This window comes from Centruroides vittatus, unplaced genomic scaffold (genome assembly GCF_030686945.1).
Source record: "Centruroides vittatus isolate TY-2023 unplaced genomic scaffold, ASM3068694v2 contig_640, whole genome shotgun sequence".
NCBI classification, from domain to species: domain Eukaryota; kingdom Metazoa; phylum Arthropoda; class Arachnida; order Scorpiones; family Buthidae; genus Centruroides; species Centruroides vittatus.
The window spans coordinates 1-27,040 of NW_027122394.1; the positions used below are offsets into that span (position 1 = coordinate 1).

The 27,040-nt window shown below is 35.8% G+C and overlaps 1 protein-coding gene, 1 long non-coding RNA gene and 2 other non-coding genes across 4 annotated transcripts; 1 reads left to right on the forward strand and 3 right to left on the reverse strand.

Annotated features, from left to right (window-relative positions):
- Positions 1 to 2: 2 nt before the first annotated feature.
- LOC136979786 (U2 spliceosomal RNA) lies at positions 3 to 188 on the reverse strand. Its single transcript, XR_010881446.1, has one exon. It is a non-coding gene; the product is annotated as a U2 spliceosomal RNA (small nuclear RNA).
- A 3,062-nt stretch (positions 189 to 3,250) lies between these two features.
- On the reverse strand, positions 3,251 to 8,264 carry LOC136979782 (uncharacterized). Its single transcript, XM_067275813.1, has 2 exons — positions 6,840 to 8,264; positions 3,251 to 3,781 (listed from the first exon to the last, which is right to left on the reverse strand). Exons 1-2 carry the CDS (start codon positions 8,262 to 8,264, stop codon positions 3,251 to 3,253), a joined length of 1,956 nt encoding a protein of 651 aa, XP_067131914.1.
- Positions 8,265 to 12,001: 3,737 nt separating this feature from the next.
- Positions 12,002 to 15,070, forward strand: LOC136979783 (uncharacterized). Its single transcript, XR_010881443.1, has 3 exons — positions 12,002 to 12,024; positions 14,403 to 14,463; positions 15,054 to 15,070. It is a non-coding gene; the product is annotated as an uncharacterized lncRNA (long non-coding RNA).
- A 10,759-nt stretch (positions 15,071 to 25,829) lies between these two features.
- On the reverse strand, positions 25,830 to 26,014 carry LOC136979785 (U2 spliceosomal RNA). The gene has a single exon (XR_010881445.1). It is a non-coding gene; the product is annotated as a U2 spliceosomal RNA (small nuclear RNA).
- Positions 26,015 to 27,040: the final 1,026 nt, after the last annotated feature.

Here is a 27,040-nt window from a genome sequence, read left to right on the forward strand (position 1 = left end):
CCCGAGGATGTAGTGCCCAATACTCGGGCCAACATCGGTGGCAGGGAGGGAGCAAGCCCTCCGTTCCTTGCCTGTTTCCCCAAATCAGATGATATTTGCAAGGCCCCCGATGGGGGCCCTTATCAGATATCAAGCTGATAAGAACAGATTTAAAAACTTTTTATTAAACTAAGAATCCACTAAGGGAGAAAATACAAGTATGAGAAAAATAATGTACAAGGTCAAACTGTTAGCATTTGACAAAAGCTCTTGACATGGGCACATAGCCAGCCACACAACAGTATATATAAAGTGAGGAGTCACGGGGATGACATGGGCACTTAGCCTGCCAAAAGTATACAAAGCTGTAACAAGAAGTAGTAAAACGCGAGTTTACAAGAGCTCTTAGCCTGCTTAGCGCGTACATTATTTACAGAGGATGTGTGGGCGAGGCAAACAAAGTCCAAGGGAGCCGTGAGCGGTGGAACAGCAGGTGAAGAAGATTAGTGGTGAGGATGTCCTACGTTTGTAGAGTTGTAGCCATAGATGTGGTTGGTGAAGATCTTCTCTACTCGCTTTTATTGTGTCGCTCACCATCAGGCGCTTCATCGTTGCGGCATATTTCTTCGGGATGGCCAGGCGACGTAATATAGACTCGTTGGCTGAGGTCCACCACCCAGCGCGCAACACGAAAGCGTCACAAAAGATATTGAAGCCTTTATTTCTGAAATGGGAAACTAAGTTTTCGATACTTACGAATTTTGGCTGTTCTTGCAGTGGAGAAGGTTTCCTCCCTATTTTCAAATGGGACAGTAACTTCCACAATAGTTGTTTCTTCCCGTCGCGGCGTCATCGATGTATACCAAGTCTGGTCTGCAGTTGTCCGTGAAGTCCGGGACTCGTTGGTTGATGAGCAGGAGACCACTTTCCTTGGTGAAGCACTGGAAAGGCGGCAAAGGATGTTGTTGTGTCGTTTGTGATGCTGGTCATGCTCTTGAGGCAATGACACAGGACATGTGCTAGAGTTTCGTTGCCATACGTTCATCTCCTACATTTCTTTGACCTGTTACCAAACCTTCTGAGGCCATGCAGGGGAACAACACTCAAGTGGGCCCAGTGTATAATCTCCAGTCTGCAAATTGCGTATACCTACCGTCCCGCAAGAAGTGGTTGCTCTCCCTGCAGGCACTGGTTATGTGGAATGCCTTACCCTGGTCAGGTTTCCTTTGTAGAGAAAGTAGATGGTTAAGCTGACAGAACGATGAGGATATTGTTGCAGTTGTTTTTGCGTAGAATGTTGCGTTAACTGCTAGGGCAGGGGGGCCTTCACCTGTACCCATTCATTGGGAGCACCTTCCTCAGGCGACGAGTCGCATCACGCAGGCGGGTCCAAGTCGACCGGATATCGTGGGAGCGTAGACCAAACTCATTTTCCAGGGAACCGTTCAGGTATGTACAGATGTTCCTCGCTGATGGTGCCCTTCTGATGCGTTTGTGGATGATTGATGTTAATGCATTTGAGGCTAAGCTGGTTACTCGCTTGTCACGTGACTGGAAAATATGAAGAGCGTGGTTGATTTGGGCTATGTCTGAAAAAGGGCTTAAAGGAAGGAAGTTAGCACCTGCCTGATTATGGGTGAGGTAAAGTATTTAAGCACTTGCTCTTTGGGGCAAGTTTAGCCAGCGCTTAGCAAATTTTTTGAGAGTGTTGTCAATTGTGTGCATCTTTTTCTTCACAGTCGTGCCTAATGTTAGGTGGAAAGTTCAACTTTGGCAGGACAAAGGTGTTGACTGCTTCGATTTTTGCCATGGGGCAAGTTTAGAGAAGTGTATCTTCTTAAATTCTTGAAGGATTTTATCTGTAACTTTGGCCGCTGTCCACCCTGTTGAGAAACCCGTTGGCACGCCTAGATGGTCATAGAAGTCTTCTGGGCCGAGGGAGGGATGGGGGTACCGTCGATGTCAAAAGTAGTGGGCGCCGTTGTGTGTTCTTTCCCTAGAATGGACAGAGCAGCACATTTTTTAGGATTGATAGAAATACCTGCCCATTTCGCCCAGTCAAGAAGACAGTCCAGCTGCGATCGAAGGCCCTGTTGGGAGGAGCTGATCAGCACGACGTCGTCAGCATACGCAAGTATGCTAAAGTTTTGGTTGTAGAGCTTGTATCCCAGGTCCAGGGATTCCACCATACGGATCCCAACTTCCAATGTGAGATTGAATAATATGGGGCTGATTGGACAGCCTTGTCTAACACCTGATTTAACAGGGATGGAGCTGAGGTAGCTGTACCTGGTACGAACCTGAGTGTTGTAATTCCTATACAGGTTCTGTATGATGTCGATTGAGTCCATGTGGAGGCCAAGCCAATTGAGACTCTCCCAGATGGTGGAGTGTGGGATAGAGCCAAACGCATTGGCGAAGTCCAACCAGGCAATGTAGCCCTCCCGATGGCTACGGCGAGCATCCTGTATGATAGTCTGTAACGAGAAGTTTTGATCAAGGCAGCCCTCGTAACACAGAAAGCCCTTCTGTGCAGCAGAGAGGCAACCATTGTCATTACACCACCTAAGGAGCCTATCAGCAAGGCAGGCTGTGTAAAGCTTGCCTAAGGTTACCGAGAGGGTGATTGGCCGCCAGTTATTGATATCCTCCGGGTCCCCTTCTTGTAGGCCAGGATGGTCGTTGAGCTTCTCCAAGCTGCAGGGATGTTGCTTGTGCGAGTGACTGCATTGAAGATTGAGGCTAGTATGTGACCATTAGGGTCCAGGTTTCTCCAGTGTTGATACCTGATATTATCAGGACCCGGGGCGGTGTTCTTACCCTTTTGTAGCCGACGAGCCACCTCCTCTGTGGAGAATGGTTGATTCAGGGGATCGTTGGCTTCTGGAATTGGTTTGCTATTGACAATTGGTACCTGTGAATGGGGTGTATGGGTATTGTTATAGACTGACTTGAAGTGGTTTTCGACAACATGTGGGTCAATCTCACAGAACTTCTGTCTGCCCCCTGGATAATATCAAATGCCTTCTTGCGATTAGACCTGAAAGTTTTTGAATGAAACTGGCATTAAAGCCGTCTTCATTATTACGCTGGTTCTGTCGAACGTGGTGTTGGTTATCGTTGCTAGGCCGTAGGTTTATGGGGCGTAGATTGTTGATCTTGTATACCAACTGTGTAGGTCTTCCAACATGCTCTCTAGCATGTCCTCGTCGATGGCAGACTCAAAACGCTGGACCCAAGCCTTGACCCAGCTTGGGGTGCTGGACTGGAATTAAGACTTGGGCTGTGAAGGAGGAGTTGGAAACAGGTTGGTAGATGGCCCAGGCAGACAACAGTCTTTCAGGCTGACCTCATCTTGGAGACAGGAGGCGGTAGACACTTCCTGTTGCTGGTGGAGCGATCTGAAATGACAAGAAGGAGAAACCAGAGGGTTTTCTGGTGGAGAGTGAGGAGGTGAGGTATCATCTGGCGGAGATCTGGGTTGGGAAGGCGGCAAAATATTCGCACACTCCAGAACAACTCTAGGCTGAAGTAGACGCTGGTCAGAAGAGACAACTTGTGAGGCAGGAGGAGAAGCCAAAACTTTTGCGTAGGTCGGAGAACTCGCTGCTTTTGCAGGTGAGGATTCAGGTGGTGGTCTGTTGGGCCAAAAAGGGGTGCACGAAGGTTGAGATGACTCCCCAGAAACCTGGCTCGTGTGCAAGACAGATGCCACTGATCTGGTCTTCCTTTGTGGCCTATTAGTGGGTGCATTGCTAGAAGTTGATGGCAGTTCATCCTCTGAAAAGTCACTGTCCGTTACCTTTTGGGAGGGTAGCCATACGTCGCTTCCTGGGAGAGTATTTCTTCCTAGGTCGCGTCGGGATGCAAATCTTCTTCCGGTTCGGCGGAAGGGGTGGTGGAGGGGAAGCAGCAGCTATACTGTTCTTGCAAATCTCCGACTTCAACTGATGTTGTTTGATGCGCTTAATTTGATCAAGCACAAGCCCACAGGCCCTGCACTCGAACATGAGAGGAACACCATGAACGTGCTTGAGGTGTTTTACCAGCCCGGCGGGATCATAGTTGCCAGATCTGAAGGTTAAAAAGTAGCGTGGTTGTGCTCCAAAAGTAGCGGATTTCTACTGTTTGTAGCCCAAACAATAAAACTGAATTATTTTGCAACTATCCACTTTTACTAATGAAATAAGTTTGTAATATATATATATGGACATTCTGTGTATCTGCATCAATTTTCTCTAAATCAAAGCGAGTCATTCGCAGGCGCGGCGATTCATTTTTTGAACTTAGAAACTTAGCGACTGCGACTTTTGTTTTCAGTTTTAAGGCCTCTCTGTTTACACTGTATCAAGAACTGTTGTATCTGTTAGACTAGTTTAGAGATTGTCGGAGAGATTAGTAAAAACTAGTTAGACTCGCGTAACTGGTTATACAACAAAGAATACACAAAGATTACACTGTCTTGACTCACGGAAGGTCAGCGCTGGAAAGGGGAGTGTGAAATGAGGTCACCATCTCCGAAGGGTTAACAGCGTCACCAACCTTTTATTACGTAACGGAAGAACGTTTACAAAACATCGCGACACAATTCGTTGTACGTAACGATGTCGTATAACATTTGACAATAATTTCGATCGTTGATTCCAACAATATCAAAATTTAATAACTTTTGGATCACGTATTGGGAGAGAAAATTGGCAATTCCAACAAGATAATGCTGCCATTCATGCATCAAAGTCAACTAAAAATTGGTTTGCTGAAAAAAAAATTAATGTAATTGATTGGCCATCATGGAGTCCTGATATGAACCCAGGGAAATGTTAACAATGGAAGTGTTAAGAAAAAGCGACATGCAATATTTACAGGCGCAGATGCGTTTTTCCGGGAAATCGAACATATTTTCAGACCAATCTAAAAATTCTCAAATTAGTCTGGAAACAGGGAAACCTAATTCTTGCATTCTGTGAAAAAAGATGAGATTGGCTATAATGTAATAATTTTAATCTTCGCTGTCGTTACTTTTGCCCGAGCAACACTGGGCCTATTCACTACATTTTGAGTAGACGTTTCCTTTTTTTTAGGTATTCCAAGGAATACCTAAAAAAAGGAAAAAAAGGAAACGTCTACTAAAAATGTAGTGAAATCGTCAAATTAGAGAAAGGAACGTTCTAAAACAGAAGTAGAATCAAGAAGTCAAGCGGGAAAAAACAGGAAAACGAAGTAGAAGTACAAATAAATTTGTGAGTAGCATATTTTCGTTTTAAAAAAAGAATTAAAAATAGGCGCATATTGATAGATATATGAGAGGAAAAAATTAATAAAATTAGCAGTGTTAGTGGCAATGGATTGTGGATTACTGGAGCGAACGACGGATAGAAAACGGAAGCAAAGTATCTTTATCTTTGTTAAACGTTGCAACTTTATTTATACAATTAAGTGTAATGAAATTAGATAAAACTTTATTAGTTTTGTATGATACAATAAATATTGTGCGATTTTATATATGAAAATAAAGAAGTAGCGTATTTTTAGGAATTGTAGCCTGAAGGTAATTATTACTAGCCCAAAAAGTAGCGTGTCGCCCAATTTAAAATTTTTGTAGCGAGGGCACTTAAAAAGTAGCCCAATCTGGCAACTATGCGCGGGATGGGCAGGCACAGGCGAGAGCCATGCGGAGGGTGTAGTGGCACGAGAACAGTAACCGGGGCCGCTTCTCATGAGGCCGCCATGACCAAATGCGTAGCGGATAGGTAGGGGAAAAGTGGGTGAAAAAAGCCTCTTGGGGTTCACAGGCAGCCGACCAAGAGGAGGCCAGAAGAGGAAGGATGGACTAGAGGGAGTGCTACGACTTCCACTAGTATGAAGAAACTAGAGCGCCCACCCGCTTAAGGCTGGTGGGGCGATAGAAAGTTTTGCCGGTCGAGCAGCGAATACACGGTGCGTTTAAACCGTGCAGGCCGCTCTTCTGGCGGAAGTAAGAAGAAGGTAGGACAGAGAAACTACAAAAACGCACTTACCTATGATCTGGGGAGCTGGAGGCTCAGAATCCGGTCGGTATCCAAGAAGGCTGGCAAGATCAGCTGATTAATCGAGATTAATCAAGCTGATAAGAACAGATACTTTTTTTTTTAATTAAAGTTTATTGAAATCAAAAGGTTTTACATGAACAGCACGTAGGCTGTGACAAATAATCAATCAAATGTTACACATGCAACTTAAGTGGAAAATGAAACTTGTTACATAGATATAAAGATAAAGCATGTCCTGACAAAAATACCCAAAACTATTTACAGTGAGTTATATACAGATATATACAGGAGGTGGGTATAGTTGTCATTACAAAAGTATGCTGAGACATTAGCTGACTATAGAGCAACATTAATTTACCATGAGATTTCGACAATGTTACAAATTATGTTTAAAGATGACATATAGTGATTACAACAATTGAAATAAAACAATATATACAGCTTACATTATTACAGTGAGTAAGAGAAACAAAAGCATTGCTAGGATTGATGACAGTTGTCGTTTAGTATGAACTGATTATTAGTGTAGCTAAAAATAACGTTTATAGTACCTTTGTAGAGAGTATTAAAGGTCTTCTCAGTGAAGAAGTTGTTGTTAGCACTGAGCTTAATGGAGGCTTCTTCCCTGATTTTATTAACAATTAGAGTGGCATTCCACCTCTTATTATCAAACAAAAAGGCACATCTTGCCTTTCAAAGGATCCTTTTGGTGAGGGCTGTCATTCAATTGATGCAATAGTGATTCTGTTTTTTAACCGGAAACTTGTGATGATGTTTAATGGAATCCCAAGTGATGTTGGTCTTAAATAATTTTTTAATCCAACTGCAAACTTGAGTTGCTATCGGACATTCATAAAAGATGTGGACAATGCTTTCTATTTTTCCGCAGCGGGGACAGTTGGCGCTTCTCATATTTTGGTAAGTGTGAAGATATTCCTTGGACATGATGACATTATTTAATATCCTCCATGATGTCTCTTTCCATTCATTTGGAAGGTTTGAGATATTTGCCCAAGTTTCTTCCCACCTAACAGTGGTATTATTTAGATTGTCATTAGGCCATTGATGGTTAATATTACTATAGATCATTGAGGGTCTAATTTTCCTGTTGAACTGATAATTACTGATTATTGTGGTAAAAATTTCTCTCCATTTTTTGTATTTAGGTTTATTATCTATCATAAAAGGTCTTTTTTTTTTAGAATGATTAATTTGTTTAATTAATGGACCGATAATGTAGGAGGTGAGGTCATAAAGGGGGTGCTTCTGAGTAATAACAGAGTTTACTAAGTTAGCTACTTGTAGGGAGTATTCCAGATTCTTTACATCCCAAATTTTCCATTCCCCATTTTTTATTTTATTTTTCATAATGTGTCTTTTCAGTGGTTCAAACTCTTTTTGCCAAATATATTTGAAGATGATTTTGTCTAACTCTTTCTGGTCATTTTTGTTGATTTTGGTTATATAAAGAGTATACATGATCCTGGCAATAATGGCTTTGTTAACAATGATTGTTCTCTCCGGTAAGTATAACCATGTTGATTCCCAAGTATTTATAGTTTCTTTCATTTTATTTGTCATGTCTTGTAGGTTTTTCTTCTCGCAATCCATACCATACCATACTCCCAGTATTTTTATGCTTTTTACTATTTTAAAGTCTATATCATTTTGATTTATATTGCCATCAACATTTAGAATTTTGCTTTTATTTTTATTCACTTTTAGTCCTGAGGTTTTACTAAAGAGGTTAATTTTCTGGTTGATTCTGTTGAGGGAGATATTATCGGTAATAAAAAATGTAATATCATCAGCATGAGCTATGAACTTGGTTTTATTATTTGTTCCTGGAATGTGGATTGGAGCAATTAGGTTGTCATTTTTTATCATTACCAGCACAGCTTCGATGTAAATAGTGAATAGTATCATTGAACAGGGGCATCCCTGTCTTACGCCAGACATACAGTCAACATAATCAGACTCCTTATTGTTTATATTTATCTTAGTTTTTGGGAAGCGGTAAAGGATTTTAATTTTATCTATTTCATTTTTGTTTAATCCAAAGGCTTTCATTATTTCCCAGAGTATTTCTCTATTGACAGTGTCGAATGCTTTTTCGACATCAACTGACAATATAGCTAGGTTGGCATTTCTTTTTAGATAGATTTCTTGAATTAGATTTAAGTACATTATGTTGTCCTGTATAGTCCTGTTCTTTATCTCTGCACTTTGGGTGGGAGAAATATGGTCTTGGAACATTTTTTCAAGTCTTCTGGCTAAGATGCTACTGAATATTTATTTTATAATCTGTATTTAAGAGGGTGATGGGCCTATAGTCGCCAGGTTGTCCACCATCAGTACCTTTTTTGTTGATGAGTTTCATGACACCATCGTTGAAGTTAGAGCTTGTCTCATTAGTATTGTATAGCTGGTACAAAATGTCTATCAGGTCTTCTCTAAAGAAGCAGTAAAAGCTTGCAGGTAGACAGTCCTTGCCAGGCGCTTTCCTGATGTGGAGATTGTCTATGGCACTGCTTATTTCTTCTCTAGAGATTTCTTTATCTATTTCGTTATTATTTGTGTCTTTTATTGGCTGAATGTTTTGCTTTATGTCTTCCCAGAGTATTAAGTTAGTTTGCTGTTTTCTATATAAATTGCTGTAAAATTTTTCAAATTCTTTTATTATTGTATTTTCATCGCTTATAATTTGGTTATTGATAATTAGCTGATTTAATTTTGTGGATTCTTTCGGTTTGTTCTTCCTTTTAAATATGATGCTTTCCGCTTGCCTTTTTATCCCCAATCTGTTCATTTTGTAGTTTAGATAGTTTTCTAAGTTTCTTTTTTCTATTTCACTGCTAATTTCCTTTTCAAGTCTGTCAATCTCATTGCTATTACATTCAATGATTTTACTGCTGAGCTCTCTCTGGAGCCGCTTGGTATTGTTGAAGTTGGAGTGCTTTATTTTTAGCCATGTGTTCCTGATAATTTTGTTTATCTTTTTTTAATCTTTGCTCTATTGGTTCCAGTTAGTGGCGATTTTATTTTTTATAAGGATTTCTCTTATTTCTTTTTGTAGATTAGGATCAGAAAGGATGTCATTGGTTAATTTGATGTTCGTCGACCGTTTGTGTGAAGAGTTGAATTGAAGATCCATATTTAACATTTTATGATCCGTTAACTTCTTGCTATTATTAGTTAGATTCCAAGTTTGGATGGAGCTAATTTTTCCTATACTATTATTAAGGTAAATCCTGTCTAGTCTTTCCTCAATATCTTTTCCTTCCCACGTGTAGCCAGGATGGTTAGGGTAAATTAGTTGATAAGCATCAAGAAAGTCATAGTTATCAATTATATTGGCAAGTATTTTTTTTGAGCCGTCTGGGAACATCTGCCCATTCTTGTCAGTGGGATTGAGAATGCAATTAAAGTCTCTTGCTATAATGATCTCTCTTCCACCAAAAAAGTATTTTGTTAAATTCATAAAGAAGTCTTTCCTGTTTGATACTTGTGGGGGTGCATAGATGTTAATTACTCTTACTAGTTTGTTATTTAATTGGAAGTCAACTGCGAGAAGCCTACCCGCTGAATCGGTTTTAAAATCATCGACTTTTATCTTCTTGTGAATCATCGTTATAACACCAGTGCTTTTTCTTGTAGCGAAAGATAAGTAAATATTGTACTGTGTGAAAATTTTCCTTAAACTTCTAAGGTTCCAGAAGTCATGCATATTAGTATCTTGAATTAATAATATATCCGTACCATTTGTAATTAATAGATTTAGAATGTAGATTTGTTTCTCCTCACTCCTAAAACCAGTAATATTTATAGATTTAATGTTTATTTTGTTGGTCGCGAATTTACTGATTGTTGGTTTGCGCTAGATTACATTTGCTTTTCCTGACCCTTCTTTTATCAGTTTTTGTAATGGCTTTTTCAACTTCTTCAATTAGTTCTTTACCCGTTAAGCTAGCATCTAGACTTATAGATAGTTAAAGTTAGAGAGAGAATATTATGTTGTTTTCATCTTTTATTCTCTCTTCTGTTTTATTATTATTATTTAAAATAACTTCTTCTATAACTACTGATTCTATTCCTTCATTATTTTTCTCTGTGTTGGCTCTATCGAAGTAATCAGACTCCCCTTCAATCTCAGTTTCCTTATTAGTCATGTTATCTTTTTTCTCCTCTTGTTCTATTTCTCTTTCTCTGATATCTACTGTGTTGTTATTTTCCTTTGTGTTATCAGTTAGTATCTCTAGTTTATCATTTTGGGTTTTATATCTTTCTAAACTTTTCTCCCTTCTTCTCTCTTTGTTTATGTCCCTTCCCCCTTTTCTGCAAAATTCTATAAATGTTAGCTCAGGGCATTTGTCGTCTCTATTGTGTTGCTTTTTGCAGTTGTAGCATAGCGGGCAGTCTTTGATCAAATGATTTGGGCTCTTGCAGCGATGACATAATTTTAGCTGGCATTCTTTTATTTCATGTTGTGGGCGTCCACAGCGCCAGCATTGCTTTCTTTTTCCGTTGTAATAAAGCTCAACCCTATCACCTAATATCTCTAAGAAGTTGGGAAGAAGTTTTCTAGTTTTTATTATTATGCGGTATATTCCTGTTTTAAATTTTCTGTTTTTATGGGTAACAGTATTGACAAGAACTTTTATGACATTGCCATATTGAGAAAACACACCCTTAACTATCTCTTCATCTGCTTTACTAGGAACATTTCGTATGGTAACAGTTATGAGGTCTTCCTCGAGACTCTCGCAAAGATAGTATAAGTCCCTTACCTTAATCGAGTGTCCTATAAGTTTTTCCTTCGCTCTCAGTGTAGTGAGTCCTACGTCCACTAAGTTTGGTTGCTTGAAGCACACCTGCTCCACTTCTCCTTCTTCTCCTATGATCTCCTCACAAGCATCAATTACTTCTGGAATAGTAAGTCTTTCCTTGGCAACGAAACTAATTGATCTTTTAATGGTATACTTTTTCATTCTGTCGGCGAGGGACAACTGTGTTTCTTCGTCGTTTTGATCAGTCTGCTCAGCGTCCATAGTTGGAGCTGCCTGTGAAGAGGAAAGGGTGGGATCCAGTTCGGATTCATCCTCAACGAAGTCATTGGCTGGGTAAGCTGTATCTTGTAAGACGACACTGCTTGCATGACCTCTAGCCACCTGAGCGTAGCTAGTTGATGGTTCTTCAGGATCCATGTTGAAAATACTCCTGTTGAGATACTGGTGATCAACACGCACAAAACACACACACACAAAGGGTTATCACTTTTAGGATATCCAACTGTAATCCAGACTGTTTTCTGAGGAAATGTACACCAGCAAAAAAGCTTGAGGTAATCCACAGATAAGGCACTGAAAAGCTAGCACGGACCGGCCAAGATCAAACGGTAGACAGGAAAAGGCAGTTGGTAGAGGGCAAACCTCTCACCAAGAGGAAGCGGGGGGGTGACCAAAGTCAACCTCCCCTCGAAGGGAAAGGAAAGTGTGAAAAAGAGTCGTATAACCAGCGAATACACAATGTGTTCCAACTGTGCAGGCCGGAAATACGACGAAGTGAGAAGAGGAAGAAAAAAGACTAGACTTACAGGAAATACTTACTGAAGGCTGAAAGTTGGCGAACAGATACTACTGGTGTGGTGAAAGTTTGAAAAGAAAATTGGCTGATTACATACAAAAATTCGGAAATACATAATTTAAAGGTCCGACCCCTCTGACCTTCTACAAGACTAATTCAGCCTCCAACTTTTCACCAGTATTTACAAAATTGGTTATTAACAAAATAAACTTGACAATATTAGTAAACAATTAAAAAAATAAATATAAAACACATACTTATCCCGACAATAATTACACTTGATATAATACAATATTACATAAGATAATAATTTGTACAGGAATTGAAAGGTAACAATGTCTACAATATATGGTGAGTACTTATAACATTAATATTATTAAATTTTAAATTTTCTTTTCTAGGTAATAACCATACAAGGATATCAACAATAAAGGTAAGTATTGATAAAATTTTATCAAATACTAATTGATAGATTATATAATAATTTATCCAAAAAATATAAATAAACATTGTATCCATTTTTATAACATTAAATTTAAATAATTCATAACACATTAAATAAACAGTATAAAGATAATTAATACAAGTAAACCATGCAAAAAATACAATATTTAAAATTCAAAAACTGAATGTAAAAAAATATAAATGTATAATACAACCACAAACATTATTAGTAAAACAAACAATAACTAATTAGTAATAACATCACCAATCATCACAAAAAGACACTTTAAAATCGCTAACTCGTATTATAGCCTCAGTACCATTGTAATTTGCATTTATTTTTCTTTGTGACATATTACAGTAATAACTAATAATTTTATATGTTGCTTCTTGCTTAATTTTTAGAATTAAAGGGATGGGAAGCACCACTTATTCTCAAATACCATTAAACATCTAGTTTTCCATAATGATCTTTTGATAAGGGCGATCATCCAATTTAGAAAATATCCATCTTGACCTCTAACATAATAGCCAATCTGATATTTAACGATCTCCCACGTTATATTAATCTTCCAAATCCTTGCCAACCACCCCCATACAGACTTAGCAACATTACACTCGTAAAAGATGTGTTTAATATTTTTTACATCTCCACATCTAGGACAATTAGCATTGTCCTCTATGTTAAACCGCAATAAATATTCTTTTGTGATCACTATATTATTAAGGATTCGCCAAGAAATTTCTTTCCATTCTGCTGGTAGAGCATGGATATTTTTCCAAATTAGACTCCAATTTATTTGACTAGTCTGCATATTATCATTCACGTTAGGTTTAAATAAAATTCTATAGGATTCGATAGGTCTTATTTTATCACTATTAATTAATAATATCAGGATTTTCATTAATAACTTTAGCTACAAGGTCACGCCACCTCCTAAATGAACGTTTGTTACTCAATAAAAATGGGAATAATTTATCATAACCAGACACACGCTTAGAAACTGGTCCTAAAATATATTAAACAACATAAAATACAGGATGGTTTTTTTGTATAAGATTATTAAAATTAAGAGACATTTGTAAAGCAATTTCAATAGTTTTAACATCCCTAACTCCCCATCCCTCCAAGTTGACGCTATTTTTCATAATTTTTCTACTCAATGGCTCAAAAAAGCTATTCCAAACATACGAAAAAATTAATTTATCAATTATTTTAGATTCATTAGTATTTAAGTTCACATAATATAACACATAAATTATCTTAGACAATATAACTTTGTTAACTATAGAGACTCTTTCTGGAAGATAGAGCCATATTTGTCTCCATTCATTAATTGCTTCTGATACTTTCTTTTTAATTTCCTTAAAATTGTTTTCGTGTGCGTTTCTACCAAACCAGATACCCAAAATATTTAAATCCTGAACCTTTGCAATGTCATTTATATCTTTACCCAATTCACCAACTATTGAAAAAAGTTTACTCTTGTTATAATTCACTTTCATCCCTGTTAAAGAACTAAAAATCTGTATATGTTTAAAAATCCTTTCGAGGGTAAAATTATTAGGTATAAAAAAACTAATATCATCAGCGTGTGCTATGAAATTTATTTTTTCGTTAATTCCTGAAATATGTATTGCATCGATTAAGTTAACTCGATAAATATTTTCCAATAAAACATTAATATATATTGTGAATAAGATCATCGATGTAGGGAATCCCTGACGTACTCCAATATTGCAAGATATATCTTTTGACATTTGACCATTTAAATATATAGAGGTATAAGGCAAACAATATAAACGTCTAATAAAATTAATTTCGTTTTCATTCAGGCCATATTTCTCCAAAAATCTCCATAAAATATGTTTATTTACAGTATCAAATGCTGTACTAACGTCAACTGAGAGGATGGAGAGCGGGCGGTTCCAATTAGTATATAAGTCACAAATGGTTTTCATACAAAAAAGATTGTTGTGTATCATTCTTCCTCTAATACCACCACTTTGCATATTTACAATATAGGAACCAAAAATGTTCTCCAAACGATTAGAAATAATGAAACTATATATTTTATAATCCAAATTTAATAATGTGATAGGTCTAAAATTACTAACATTTTTATCCATCGTATTTTTTTTTATTCAATAGGACCATTTTTCCACAGCTAAAAGACTTATTAAAATCGTTAAAATTGTATAATGTATAAAGTAAACCGATAAAATCCTCTCCGAAAAAACAATAAAACTCAGCGTTCAAACAATTCCTCCCTGGTGCCCTACGTGTATGCAGCTCTTGGATCGCATCAAAAATTTCTTTTTTACTAATCTCTCTATTTAATATGTTTTCATCTTTTTCTTTTACAGGTATGATATTTTTCGACACAGCCTCCCAATAAGATAGGTCAGAGTCTACTTCTTTAAATAGGTAAGTATAAAAATCAACAAATTGCGTAAGTATTTCTTGAGTATCAGTAATTATATTATTATTTACATTTAATTGGTTAATTTCTAAAGTTTCTTGTGGGCTAATTTTCTTTGAAAACAAATGTTTCTCCGCCTCTCTTTTTATGCTATATTTATCCATTTTAAACTTAATATAGCTCTCTCTGTTTCGTTTTTCTATTTCCACACTAACCTTTCTTTCTAGTTTTTCAATTTCTTTATAATTTTCTTGTTATATATTCTTAGTCAATTCACGCTGCATTTTCTTTAAATAATTAAACCTGTTCTTTTTAATATTTTTCCATGTGTTTTTAACTAACTCATTAATTTTTCCTTTAATATTAATCCACGTCTCCCAATTAATATTATCCTTATTATCCTCCAAGATTTTCTTCGTTTGTTTAACAAATTCTTCGTTCTCTAAAATTTCTTTTGTAATCTTTACTCTATTCTGTACCTTTATCTTGTCTGTTAAACTAATATTAATTTCTAACATTTTATGATCTGAAATTTTTCTATTTTCGTGAATTAATTCATTTAAATTTATACTTAAAATATTATTTAATTTTTCAGTTATATAGATGCGATCCAATCGCTGTTTAATACCCCTCCCTTGCCAGGTATAACCAAAATACGAAGGATGAAAAGAACAGTAAGTATCTATAAGTTTAAAATCATCAATAATTCTACATAAAATTCCACGTGAACTGTCAGGTTGTAAGGACCTATTTTTATCTAAAACAGATAAAACATTATTAAAATCTTCCATTAGTATAAGTTCCCTTCCACAAACTAAAAAATCAATAAAATTCTTAAAAAATTCTTTTCTTTCTGCAGCGTTCGGCGGTGCGTATACACTAACAATTCTAACCTGATAATTTTTAATTTCTGCATCAACTGTAACCACACGTCCTTTGCTATCCGTTTTAAAATCTTGTACCTTAATATTTTTACGAACTAATAACAATACACCAGTGCTTTTACGAATCGCGAATGAACTATATATGTTATACTCTGTAAAAATCTTTCTTAGTGCCCTTAATTCAACAAAATCTTCAATGTTAATGTCCTGTATACCTAGTATATCGATATGACTATTTAAGATTAAATTTAATATCTCAATTTGTTTAACTATATCCTTAAATCCTGAAATATTAATTGTTCTTATATTTATAGACTTATCCATTATCAATTTTGGGCGTAGAGTTCCTTCTTGACTTCTTATTAATTCTCTTGTTATTTAATTCCAAAATTCTTGACATGCCTAAAGATGACGATTCTTTAATATATGCTTCCCTATTTTTTGTTTCTATTCTATCAACTTTTTGCTTTACAGATCCTGGACTTTCTACTTCTTCTTCTCTTCTACGTTTTTTATCTTCTATATTTGTCTCCCCTTCTTTCCCTGTCCCCACTTTTGCTGCTTAACTGTTTCTATCTCTACTGTTTCTACATTACTTACTACACTACTTTTACTCATTAATCTCTCTAAACTTTTTTCACGTTTTCTTTCAGTGCTCTTATTTCTTGGCCCTCTTTTACAGATATCCGCGAAAGTCGGCTCTGGACACCGGCTATCCTTATCATGCAGACCTTTACAATTGTAGCATTTATCACAATCTTTCCTAAGATGAAGGGGGCTCTTACATTTATAGCACAATTTGACCGTACAATTAACAACCTCATGTTCTCTACTGCTGCATTTACGGCATTCTTTCTTCTGTCCAACATATAGTAATTGTACCTGCCATCCTAAAACCTCAATATAGTTCGGAATATGCTTTCTAGTTATCATTACAATTTTATATGTTCCAGTTTTACATTAGTTCCAGGGTAAGTATTACTATTAATTTTTATAACTCTACCATATTTTGACATAATATCTCTAACTAATTCATCATCTATCTCACATGGAGCTAAGCGCATCGTCACTACAATTAGCTCGGTTTCTAGGCTCTCACAAATATAATGGAATTGTCCTACCTTTAGCTCCTGTCCTACGAGATCAATTTTATCATCATCAGTTTTCAGTCCGATTTCTACTATATTTCGTGGATGATAGCATATTTGATCTACACAGTCTTTTCTTTTCAGAGCTTCTTCTAGCACATTTATCAACTCTAACGTATTCACTCTTTCCTTCGTGATGATTCTCACTGAACGAATATCCGAATATCGCTTAATCCTTGCTTTTTCCCTTCCTTCTAACGATTCTTTTTCTATTTCAGGTTCCTCCATCTGGGTGTTTCCAACCGTTCCGGTCTCCACTGCCGCTTGTTGCTGAGTTGGCCACACCAAACTTCCTTCATGGCTTTGTTCTGAAGTTTCCCAATCTGTAGGTGTTACTACAGACCTAGTTGAGCCTGCCGTCGGCTGAGGGGAAGCCACACGGCCCTCAGACACTAGACTTCCTACTGACGAAGTAGAAGTTCTTGTCTGGCGACTTGCCGTAACGGATTGTCCTACCGAAGGGGAAGAGCTCCCCTTCTGGCGGCTCCGAGTATTCGGCTGACTAGCCGATTGGGGTGGGGGCCCCATCTGGCTGTCCATTGACGGCCAACGACCTACCGGTGAGCTAGGCGTGCTCACCAATGGTCTGGAGAAGCCGATCAAGTTGGCGGAGGTAAGTAAAAAGTCAGTAAAATTTGTCAAAAAAGACACTCACCAAAAGGGCTAAAACACTTGTAAACACTCGGTAAAACCTTAAAAGCACTGTAAAGTCAAATAAAAGTCCAATCGTAAAACACCAGCAATCCAAGTAGATGAAACTGTAAAAAGCAAAAAACAATTAGTAAATGGCTAAGAAAACTGAACAGATACTGTGGTATGAAAGTTTATTTAAGACAGTGTAATTCCAATTACAAAAGCAAAACGGCAAAAAAGAAAATTATTACAAAAAGATATCAATTTGTTATTCACCGAACAATTATCATATAGAACATTTTAACTAATGTCTATTATAATGAAAAAAATACCAACAGTATGTTGACCACAAAGGTTAACACATACACAAACCCGACAATTAACATTTTGTTATTTTACAAAATCAGAAAAACCGACAAAAGAAAGTTTTTATCAGGATTAAAAACATAAATAATAAGTTATACAAAGAACCGACATTAAAGCAAGATCAAAAAATGACATGTAAGACAACAAATTACATACTAAAAAATAATCAAAATCCAAAAAAGTTAACTAATACAAAATAATACTAAGGGCAAAACATTGCCTAAATAAGGTTAACACCAAAACATCCAATAAGCTTTTAAATTAGCTTTTAAATAAAATATCCACACACTAAAAATCACCACTTGTCCTTGTATATAATTTCATTGTTCTCAATTTTAAAGATAGTATCAGTTCCACTATAGAAAACATTTAACTCATTCTGTGTCATTTTTTCTAAGTCACTTGTAATTTTGTATCGCAGTTCCTGTTTTATTTTCACAATCACTAAAGACGCACTGCAATATTTGCGGTCAAAGGTCATTATGCAACGGTTCTTCCAGAATAATCGTTTAGCTAAAGCTATACAACAGTTTAACAAATAACTGTTCTGATTCCTGACAAATAAATCATTTTGGTATTTAACGTTGTTCCAACTAACTGGCACTCTCCACATTATCGAGACCCATCCCCAGACAGACTGGGCAACAGCACATTCATAAAAAATGTGGATGATAGATTCCACACGTCCGCATCTTGAACACCGATCTGACCTACTATGCTGATACACTCGCAGATATTTCTTACACATAACAACGTTCTGTATGATCCGCCACGAGATCTCCGTCCATTCTACTGGTAGATTATGGATATTTCTCCAGATATCTGGCCAATTAATGTTACTATTAAGCATATTAAGACTCATATGAGGTTTAAAAATCATTTTATAAATTTGACTTGGTCTTATTCTTCTAGTTAAGTCCAAGATATGATTTCTTTCATTTATTACTAAATTCAATGTCTCTCTCCATTTTCTATACTTCCTTTTATTACTGATCAAGAAAGGGAAAGATGTTTCCTGTTGAGTAATGTTTCTTACAATTGGACCCAAGATATATCTCAGAACATAGTACAATAGATGATTTTTCTCATTTAGAATGTTAATTATAATCGACATCTGTAGAGAGTGCTCAAAACATTTAAGATCTCGTATCGCCCATCCTCCTTCCTCAATACCATTCCTTATCACTTTTCGACTTACTGGTTCAAATGAATTTGTCCACATAAAATTATAAATGGGTCGTTCTAATTCCTTGATTTCTACATTTGTCAAACTAGTGATATAAAGTCTATATATAATCTTAGGAATAATTATTTTATTTATTACCATAGCACGTTCAGGCATATACAGCCAATTATTATTCCATTCTAGAATTTCCTGACTAATTTTATTCTTCATGTCCGTCAAGTTTTTATTTGCGGCATCATTTCCATACCATATTCCGAGAATCTTTGTTGAGCAAACTCTCTCAATATCCATCAGATCTCCACCAATATTACCAACAATGTTCATGATCTTACATTTTCTATTATTTATTTGCATACCAGTGTATCTGCTAAAGTTTTCAACTTTAGTCAAAATTTTGTCTAAACTAAATTTATTAACAACAAAAAATGTCACGTCGTCTGCGTGTGCAACATAAGTTACTCGTTGTTCCATCCCGGGAATGAAAACAGAATCAATAAGGCGGTCATTTTGTATACTATTCAGTAGTGCTTGTAAGTATATTGCAAACAACACCATCAACGACGGACATCCTTGTCGGACACCTGATTCACAACTAATATCATCAGAAATATCGCCATCAATACAAATATGTGTATTGGGAGACTGATAAAGACGTTTTATATGCCATATTTCATTTTCATTGAATCCATATCTATCCAAAATAGTCCACAACACTTTCCTGTTTACCGTATCGAATGCTTTTTTTACGTCCAAAGTAAGAAAAGAGAGCGGAGTCCCTCTATCCACATGAATATTTTGTACCAATTTCAGGAACATAATGTTACTTTGTATTATTCTCCCCTTTATCCCGGCGCTTTGAACATTTGAAATCGAGTCACCAAACACCTGTTCAAGTCTTTTTGCCATTATATTACTATATATTTTATAGTCAACATTTAATAACGTTATCAGTCTAAAGTCGCTAGTACCTTTATCATTATCGTCGTTTTTCTTAATGAGGATCATCTTACCGTAACAAAAGGTATTACTAAAATCATTACTATTATAAAGCTCATACAAAAGATCAACGAGCCCATCGCCGAAGAATCTTACAAACTCAGCATTTAAACAATCACTGCCCGGCGATTTATGTACATGCAAGAGATCTATCCCTTCTTTAATTTCCTCTTTAGTTATTTTTTTATTTATTAGATTTTCATCTTTTTTCTTTACTGATTTTATCCATTTAAGGATATCTTCCTTTTTCGTATCATCAAGAGGTGGTTCCGAAAATAATTGGGTATAAAAAGCATGAAACTTATCCAAAATTTATTTTTTATCTATTATTTCTTTTCCTTCATCAACTGTACGATCAATATTTAAACCTTCTTTTATTTTTATTCTCTTTTCAAATACCAACCTCTCTGCTTCTCTCCGAATATTGCATCTTTCTAATTTATATCTTATATAATTTTCTTTATTTCTTTTATCTAGTTCAAAACTGATCTCTCTTTCTATTGACTTTATTTTACTCTCATTGTTTCTAATTATCTCTTTGGATAGTTCCCTTTGAAGTTGTTTAACTTTATCAAATCGTTCTTTTTTTATCCTTTTCCATGTCTGTTTTACAATTTTCTGGAACTCATCTTTTAATTTTAACCACCCATTCCAATCTATATTATTTTTACTTTTAACTATTAAATTATTTATATTTCTCATAAAAGTATCGTTTTGCATAATCTCTTTAGTTATTTTAATTCTATTGACTCTTTTCATTCTATTTTCAATTTCAAAGTTCATTTCCACCATCTTATGATCAGTCAATTTTCTCCGTTCGGTTTCAATTTCATAACTAAGGATGTCAATAACACTGTCAATATCTATAGTGGTATAAATGCGATCTAATCTCTCACTGATTCCTCTTCCTTCCCAAGTATAGTTCACAGAATTTGGAAATTTACACCTAAAAACGTCTCTCATACCAAAATCATCTAAAATATTCCTTAATAAGTTACGTGATCCGTCTGGTACTATTGACCCATTTTTGTCTATATGATCCAATACACAATTAAAGTCACCAAACAATATCAATTCTCTATCGACTCTCAAAAAGTCTGTCATCATTTTAAAAAATTCTTTACGTTCATATACCCGAGTAGGAGCATATATACTTATCAATCGATAGAAATTATTACTAATATCAATATCCACAGACACCAGCCTACCACCACTATCGGTGCGAAAATCTTGCACCTTAATATTCTTTTTAATCATTAGCAAAACTCCTGTGCTGTGACGAATCGCAAATAACACATAAATGTTGTAATTTACAAAAACCTTGCGTAATTTTCTTAAATCATCAAAATCGCGAATATTCGTGTCTTGAATGCCAAGAACGTCGATGTTATTTGTACTTATTAAATTTAATAAATAAATTTGTTTACAAAAGTCTCTCAAACCAGTTATATTTATGAATCTAATGTTTAAAGTACGTCTACTAGCCATTTTCTAGTTTCTTTTTTAAAGCTCGATAAGTTCTCGCTATGGGTGCACTTGACTGGTCTAGGGAAACATCCCCTAACTCACTAAGTCCTGCATTAATTATTTCTAGCATTTGTTCGTCCGTTAATTCTTCATCTTTCTCTATTGTTAATTGATGTTTCTTTAATTTTATATTTCTCTCACTACAATTTCTACGTTTAGCCTTTCTAGTTGGTAATTCACGTTCCTTCTCTATCTCTGCTGCCATCTTTTGAACTTTTGTTTTCTCTCTACCCCTTTCTCTCTCCACTCTTCTATCACTTTCATTTTCTATCTCTCTATTTTCATCTATTTTCTGTTCAAATATGGCTAATTCTTTTATTGTCACATCACTTCTCATCTCAGTTTCCTGTTCCTGTTTCCCCTCTCTATTTTCCTTTTCTTTCTTTTTTTCCATCTCTCTAAGCTTTTTTCTCGCCTACGTTCTAAGCTAAGCTTATGAGGGCCTCTTTTACATATCTCAGAGAATAATGGAGAAGGACATTTCTCGGTTTTATTATGTATCTTTTTGCAGTTATAACACGCACTACATTCCTTAATCAAATGTGTGCTACTGCCACATCTATAGCAGAGTTTAATCGGACACTCTTTTATTTCGTGATTCAAGTCTTCGCACCGCATACATTCTTTACAACTGCCGACATAATAAATTTGCACTCTCCTATTAAAAATTTCCATGTACGTCGGAATCCTCTTTCTAGTTATTAAAGTTACGCGTATCGTACCAGTCCGGACATCAGTGTTAGGGATTTTGCTAATGTTAACACTAATAACTTTACCATATTTTCCAAATATTACTTTAACTAGTTCCTCATCTAGCTCATAAGGAGCATATCTTAATGTTAACACTATTAAGTCACTTTCCAAACTTTCAATAGAATAGTACTTATCTTTTAATTGAATTTCTTGTCCCACAAGACGTTCCTTCAGGTCCACTGATGCCAGGCCAATTTCTACCACTCCCCTCGGTTGATAGCACACTTGTTTAACACTTTTGCTGCACTTTATTTTCTTCTCACATGCTGTAATGAGCTCCATTGTGTCAATTTTTTCTTGAAACATTATTCTCACTGATTTAATAGCAGAATATTTTTTTATCTTCTCAATTTCGTTATCGTTTCCTGCTTCTTCTAATGGTAATTCCATCTGCACATCTGTATTAGGTATCTCTATTTCAGTCTCCAAACAAAAATTAGCTGACTCATCACAGAATGAGGAAACTCCTTCCTCACCAATCAACGCCTCCTGTAGAGCCGACGTACAGCTCGCCGATGGGGGAAGGCTCCCCATCGTACGGCTTTGGCTGGCTGCCAAGCAGTTAGTAGAAAAAAGTCAAAAAATACTAAATCCAAAAATAACTCACCAAACGGCTGTAAAACTTTAAAATCACCAATAAAGGTAATAAAAAACAATTAGTAACGTCCAATATACCACAATTCCTCAGAAAAAATCGGCAAAAAAGTCGGCAAAATCTGTAATAGAAAAAACAATGTTAAAATGAAAATCACTTTAACAGAACAAGTACTGTGATTTTCAAAGTTTGGATTGGCACACGCCCCTATGGGAAAGGGGAAACAATGGCTGCCAAAAATCCACAAAATCCCTACACTTGGATTACAATATCGGTTCACAGTGCCCGGATAAGTTTGCCACGTTGGTGAAAAGGGAAGATGTGGTTACAACGTCAATATTGATAAACTTAACAAGAAAAAATATAAATTCCCAAACCTCAATCACAGCATGTTAGCACCACACAAACACAACAAGAACTAAGGTAAGTATAATCAGGAAACCAAGATTGGCCAAAAAGAAGCCAACAACAAACCAACCAACGAACTACAAAAGGTAAGTTACAAGAACAAATTGTTAACTTTTCACAATCACTAAACACCAAGGTAAGTATAATTAATTTTAAACGTAGTAACCCAAATTAACTCAAAACACCAAAAACACAATAAAATGCTGTTAGTTTTTCCTCGTCATACTGCAAAAATACAGGTATGCAAGTCGAAAAGTGGCACAGATGTTAAAAACAGCAAAAAATCCTAAAAAACCAGGCATAAAACAAAACCTTAAAACTCTAAAACATCAAAAACCCAAATTTTAAACAATACTGTTAATAACTAACCAAAACAAGTTAGAAACATAACATCAACTATTCTAAACACTGTCAGTCTCCCTCTTCCCCCCGCCCTGCTGTTCAAACAACCAGCAGGCAGGCAGGGGTCAGGGCACAGACAGCTTAAAGCAGCAAAAAGCCCATAAAATACAGTCAAAAGCAGAACCCTAAAATTCCAAAAATTCTTAAAACAAACATCAAACTCAAATCAAAAAACACTTAAACAACACTCAATTAAGATTTCTAAAAAACTATTGCCTTTCTGTTACAATTGCTCCATTTAAGACCTTATAAGCAAATAAACTTTTATCGCATCCTTTAAATCTTCTTATGAACTCTTTTTTCATTTCTTTCTGAGCTGCTATGTGTGGTTCATGAATTATCGCTCCCCACAATTGAAAATCTGTCTCTAACCATCCTTCTTTTTTCAAATCTACCTTCGTCTTCTTATAACTCTGACCGTTCCATTTAATTTCAAATACTTCAGGCACTCTATCTTTATGATCACTAAATCCTTTTTCAACTATTAACTTATTTCTGTACTTTATCTGGGCTCTTGTTTTAACACCTTCCTTTCCTTTGTTTTCTTTTTCCTGAACTGTTCTACTATCTACACTTTTTTCGCCTTCTTCTACTTTTTCTTTCTCTATACTTTTTTCTAATTCTTCATACACTTCTTGTAACTCCCTCACCACTTTATCCTTTGGACTCTCTTGTTTATCTGTTATATCTTCCTGTTCTATACTTTCTTCTATCACTTGTACTTCATTTTTATCTTGTTCTTTATCTTTATTTTGTTTACAATCTGATCTTCTGTGACCTATTTGGCCACATTCAAAGCATTTCACGTTAAGACAATCTCTTACTTTGTGGTCTACTGACAGGCAGATAGAGCACATCCATTTTACACCTGGGTATTCAACTCTTATCTTTCTTTCTTTTATTTCTATGAAGTTTGGAACAGGCTTCTGCATCTTAATAGTAACTAATCTTTTACCTGTTAGAATTTTCTTGTTAGGAAAGTAGTATTCTCTCTCAATTCTAATTATTTTCCCATATTCTGATAAAATCTGCTCTTGTCTTTCCGTTCTATCATATATGGCACGTTGCAATAACTGTATCTTTTTAATATCACCCTTAACACATCTAATATCTAAAAATTTCTCTTGCCATACCCATCTCATTTCTAACATCCTCATCTTAATATTTTCATTCTTTGCCTTTATCAGACATACTTTATCAGAAATTTCGTCTATTTGGACAAAAGCCTCTTCGTCTTCTAGTATTTTCATTACATATTCAACCCAGTCTTTCCAAGCTACACTTTCTTTAGCTATCACTTTCAGCTCAAGCTCTTCAAAATTAACTACTTGCTCTATCTCTTCCATCTTAACTTATAAGTAAACTAATACAAAGCAAAAAGTAAGTTTTTATCTTACCAGTCTGTTGAAATTTTTCTAAGTCCAAAATCCAATTTCCAAAAAAATCGTCCAAAATTCTAGGTCCAAGTCCAAACACCAGGTAGAAAACACCAGCCAGGAAAACCAATGTCCCAGACAAACAACAGCAGCAGCAACTAGAGCGGCAGCGAAAGTCGAAGGTCGGTCGATGGAACACCAATGAGGGAACAGGAACAGCAGCACCCAAGGAGGACGTCAGGCACCTAGGTCAGGAACAACTGGATCACCAGGAACACCAGGAACACCAAGAACAATGGTCACCAATGAAGATCTTGCAGCATCCAATCTCCTGGAACACGTCGTTTCCTTGGCTTTGGGCTTATAAGATTACACTATCCGTGCATCCAGAACTAGATTGACTTATCTAGTCTGATCTTTGGCCAAAAAGGCCGGAAGCGAAAAAAAAACAGATCAAAAGTGCCGACGCGCCAAGTGTGGAGACGTCTTTTCATTTCCTATGTCCATGGTGACGTCTTTTCGTACGGAGCAGTTTTTGCGCAGAAAATCATGCAAGGAGGAGAATGGTGAGATGAGAAAAGCTTCAGGAAGTAACTGGATAGCGCGTTTAAAAGTGTAGATAGGTGCCAAATAATCCTTTCGACCATCAGTAGCCAGAGGGAGGAAAACGCCCCCGGCATTTGTCCCGGTGCGTAATCGTGGTACTGATGCAAGTCCGAGTATATAATTGTTTCCCCCTTCCGATAAAGTTCCAAGCGTGTGTATCTATTGTACGAAAACAGCCGATTCCGTTTTCGATTTTTTGCATATGGAAAATTTCGAAAAAATTGGTTTTTTCGAATTTTTTGGGAAATAATTTTTTTGCTTGCTCGTTGTTTAATGTTTATTTGTTAATCGCTGCACAGTGACTACTTGCCGCCATGTAGTATTAATTGTTCGATTCTGCCACATCAAATAAAATACAGGGAGTGTAAAAATATTTTTAATAAAATTATTTCAACTCTGTTCTTATCAGCTTGAGAAACATTACGTTGAGAAATAATTCTTTTTCTTCTTAATTTGTGTCTCTTTCTAATTTTGGTTATTTATTTCCCCTAAAGGGGTGGGCTATCCCGAGATGTAGTGCAATACTCGGCCAACTCGTGGCCGGGAGGGAGCAAGCCCCCGTTCCCCGCCTGTTTCCAAAAATCAGATGATATTTGAAGGCCCCCGATGGGGGCCCTATCAGATATCAAGCTGATAAGAACAGATACTGTGGTATCAAAGTTTGTGGGACATCTATTACAAAGTTCAAAACAATATAAAAATAATCATTTCGGCAACACAAAGCAGAAAAAGTCTTACAAACTGTACTAATTCAAAATGATAACACAAAGAAACGCAGTATCTTTACAACGAATATACCCGACAATAAAAGAAACTTATAATAAACTAAATATTAAACAAAATTTTTGCAATAAAAGGCGAGAGCCCATCAATACAATAAATAATTATACAAACAATACATATAATTAAACATAGAACATATTTAAATTAATAAAGAAAATAATAAATATAAATAGTTGACATAGCACCTCTTACTGTAAATTAGCAAGAGCGCTACAACAAAAGAAAAAGTTTTATCACAAAAACTCTTGCCACAAAAGGGGCAAAAACCCGACAAAAAATAAACATATAACTAATATAAACATAAAACCTCCTGTTATATAAAAGCAGGAGCTTGACAAATTAATTTAATTAGATAGACAAAATTAAACTTGAACATAAACACTATAATTTTACGAACAATAAAACAAAAATTTTAGACATAAAAGAATTTTAAATTACACACTTGCACCAAAAACTGGTAAGTGTAATTAAATATTAATCAATATTAAACCTAAAATAGATAATTTATATAAATAAATCCTTTTTTCGGGTATACAGCAATAGAACAGAACAACAATAGACAAAAACGGTAAGTAAACATATTAAAATTATCGCCACTCATCGTTAAATAAGATCTTATCATTTACGATTTTAAATATCACATCGGTACCTCTATAATACTTATTAATCTCATTTCTATTCATTTTTTCTAAGTCGCTTCTAATTTTAAAGCTTAGTTCCTGTTTGATTTTAATAACAACTAATGAAGCATTCCACCGTTTTCGTTCAAAGGTCAGCATACACCTTCCCTTCCATATCATTCTTTTAGCTAAAGCTACACAACAATTAAGTAGATATTCATTCTGATTTCGTATAATAAAGTTTATTTGATACTTAATATTCTCCCAACTAATTGGGGTTTTCCATACCTTGGACACCC

What these genes read in the sequence shown, in the direction of transcription:
- LOC136979782 (XM_067275813.1), bottom strand. Translation starts at nt 8,264, where the DNA reads ATGTTCCAAGACCATATTTCTCCCACCCAAAGTGCAGAGATAAAGAAC. An exon ending in AATGTCCGATAGCAACTCAA is followed by an intron (nt 3,782 to 6,839) that starts GTTTGCAGTTGG and finishes CCCTCCCAAAAG; the next exon opens with GTAACGGACAGTGACTTTTC.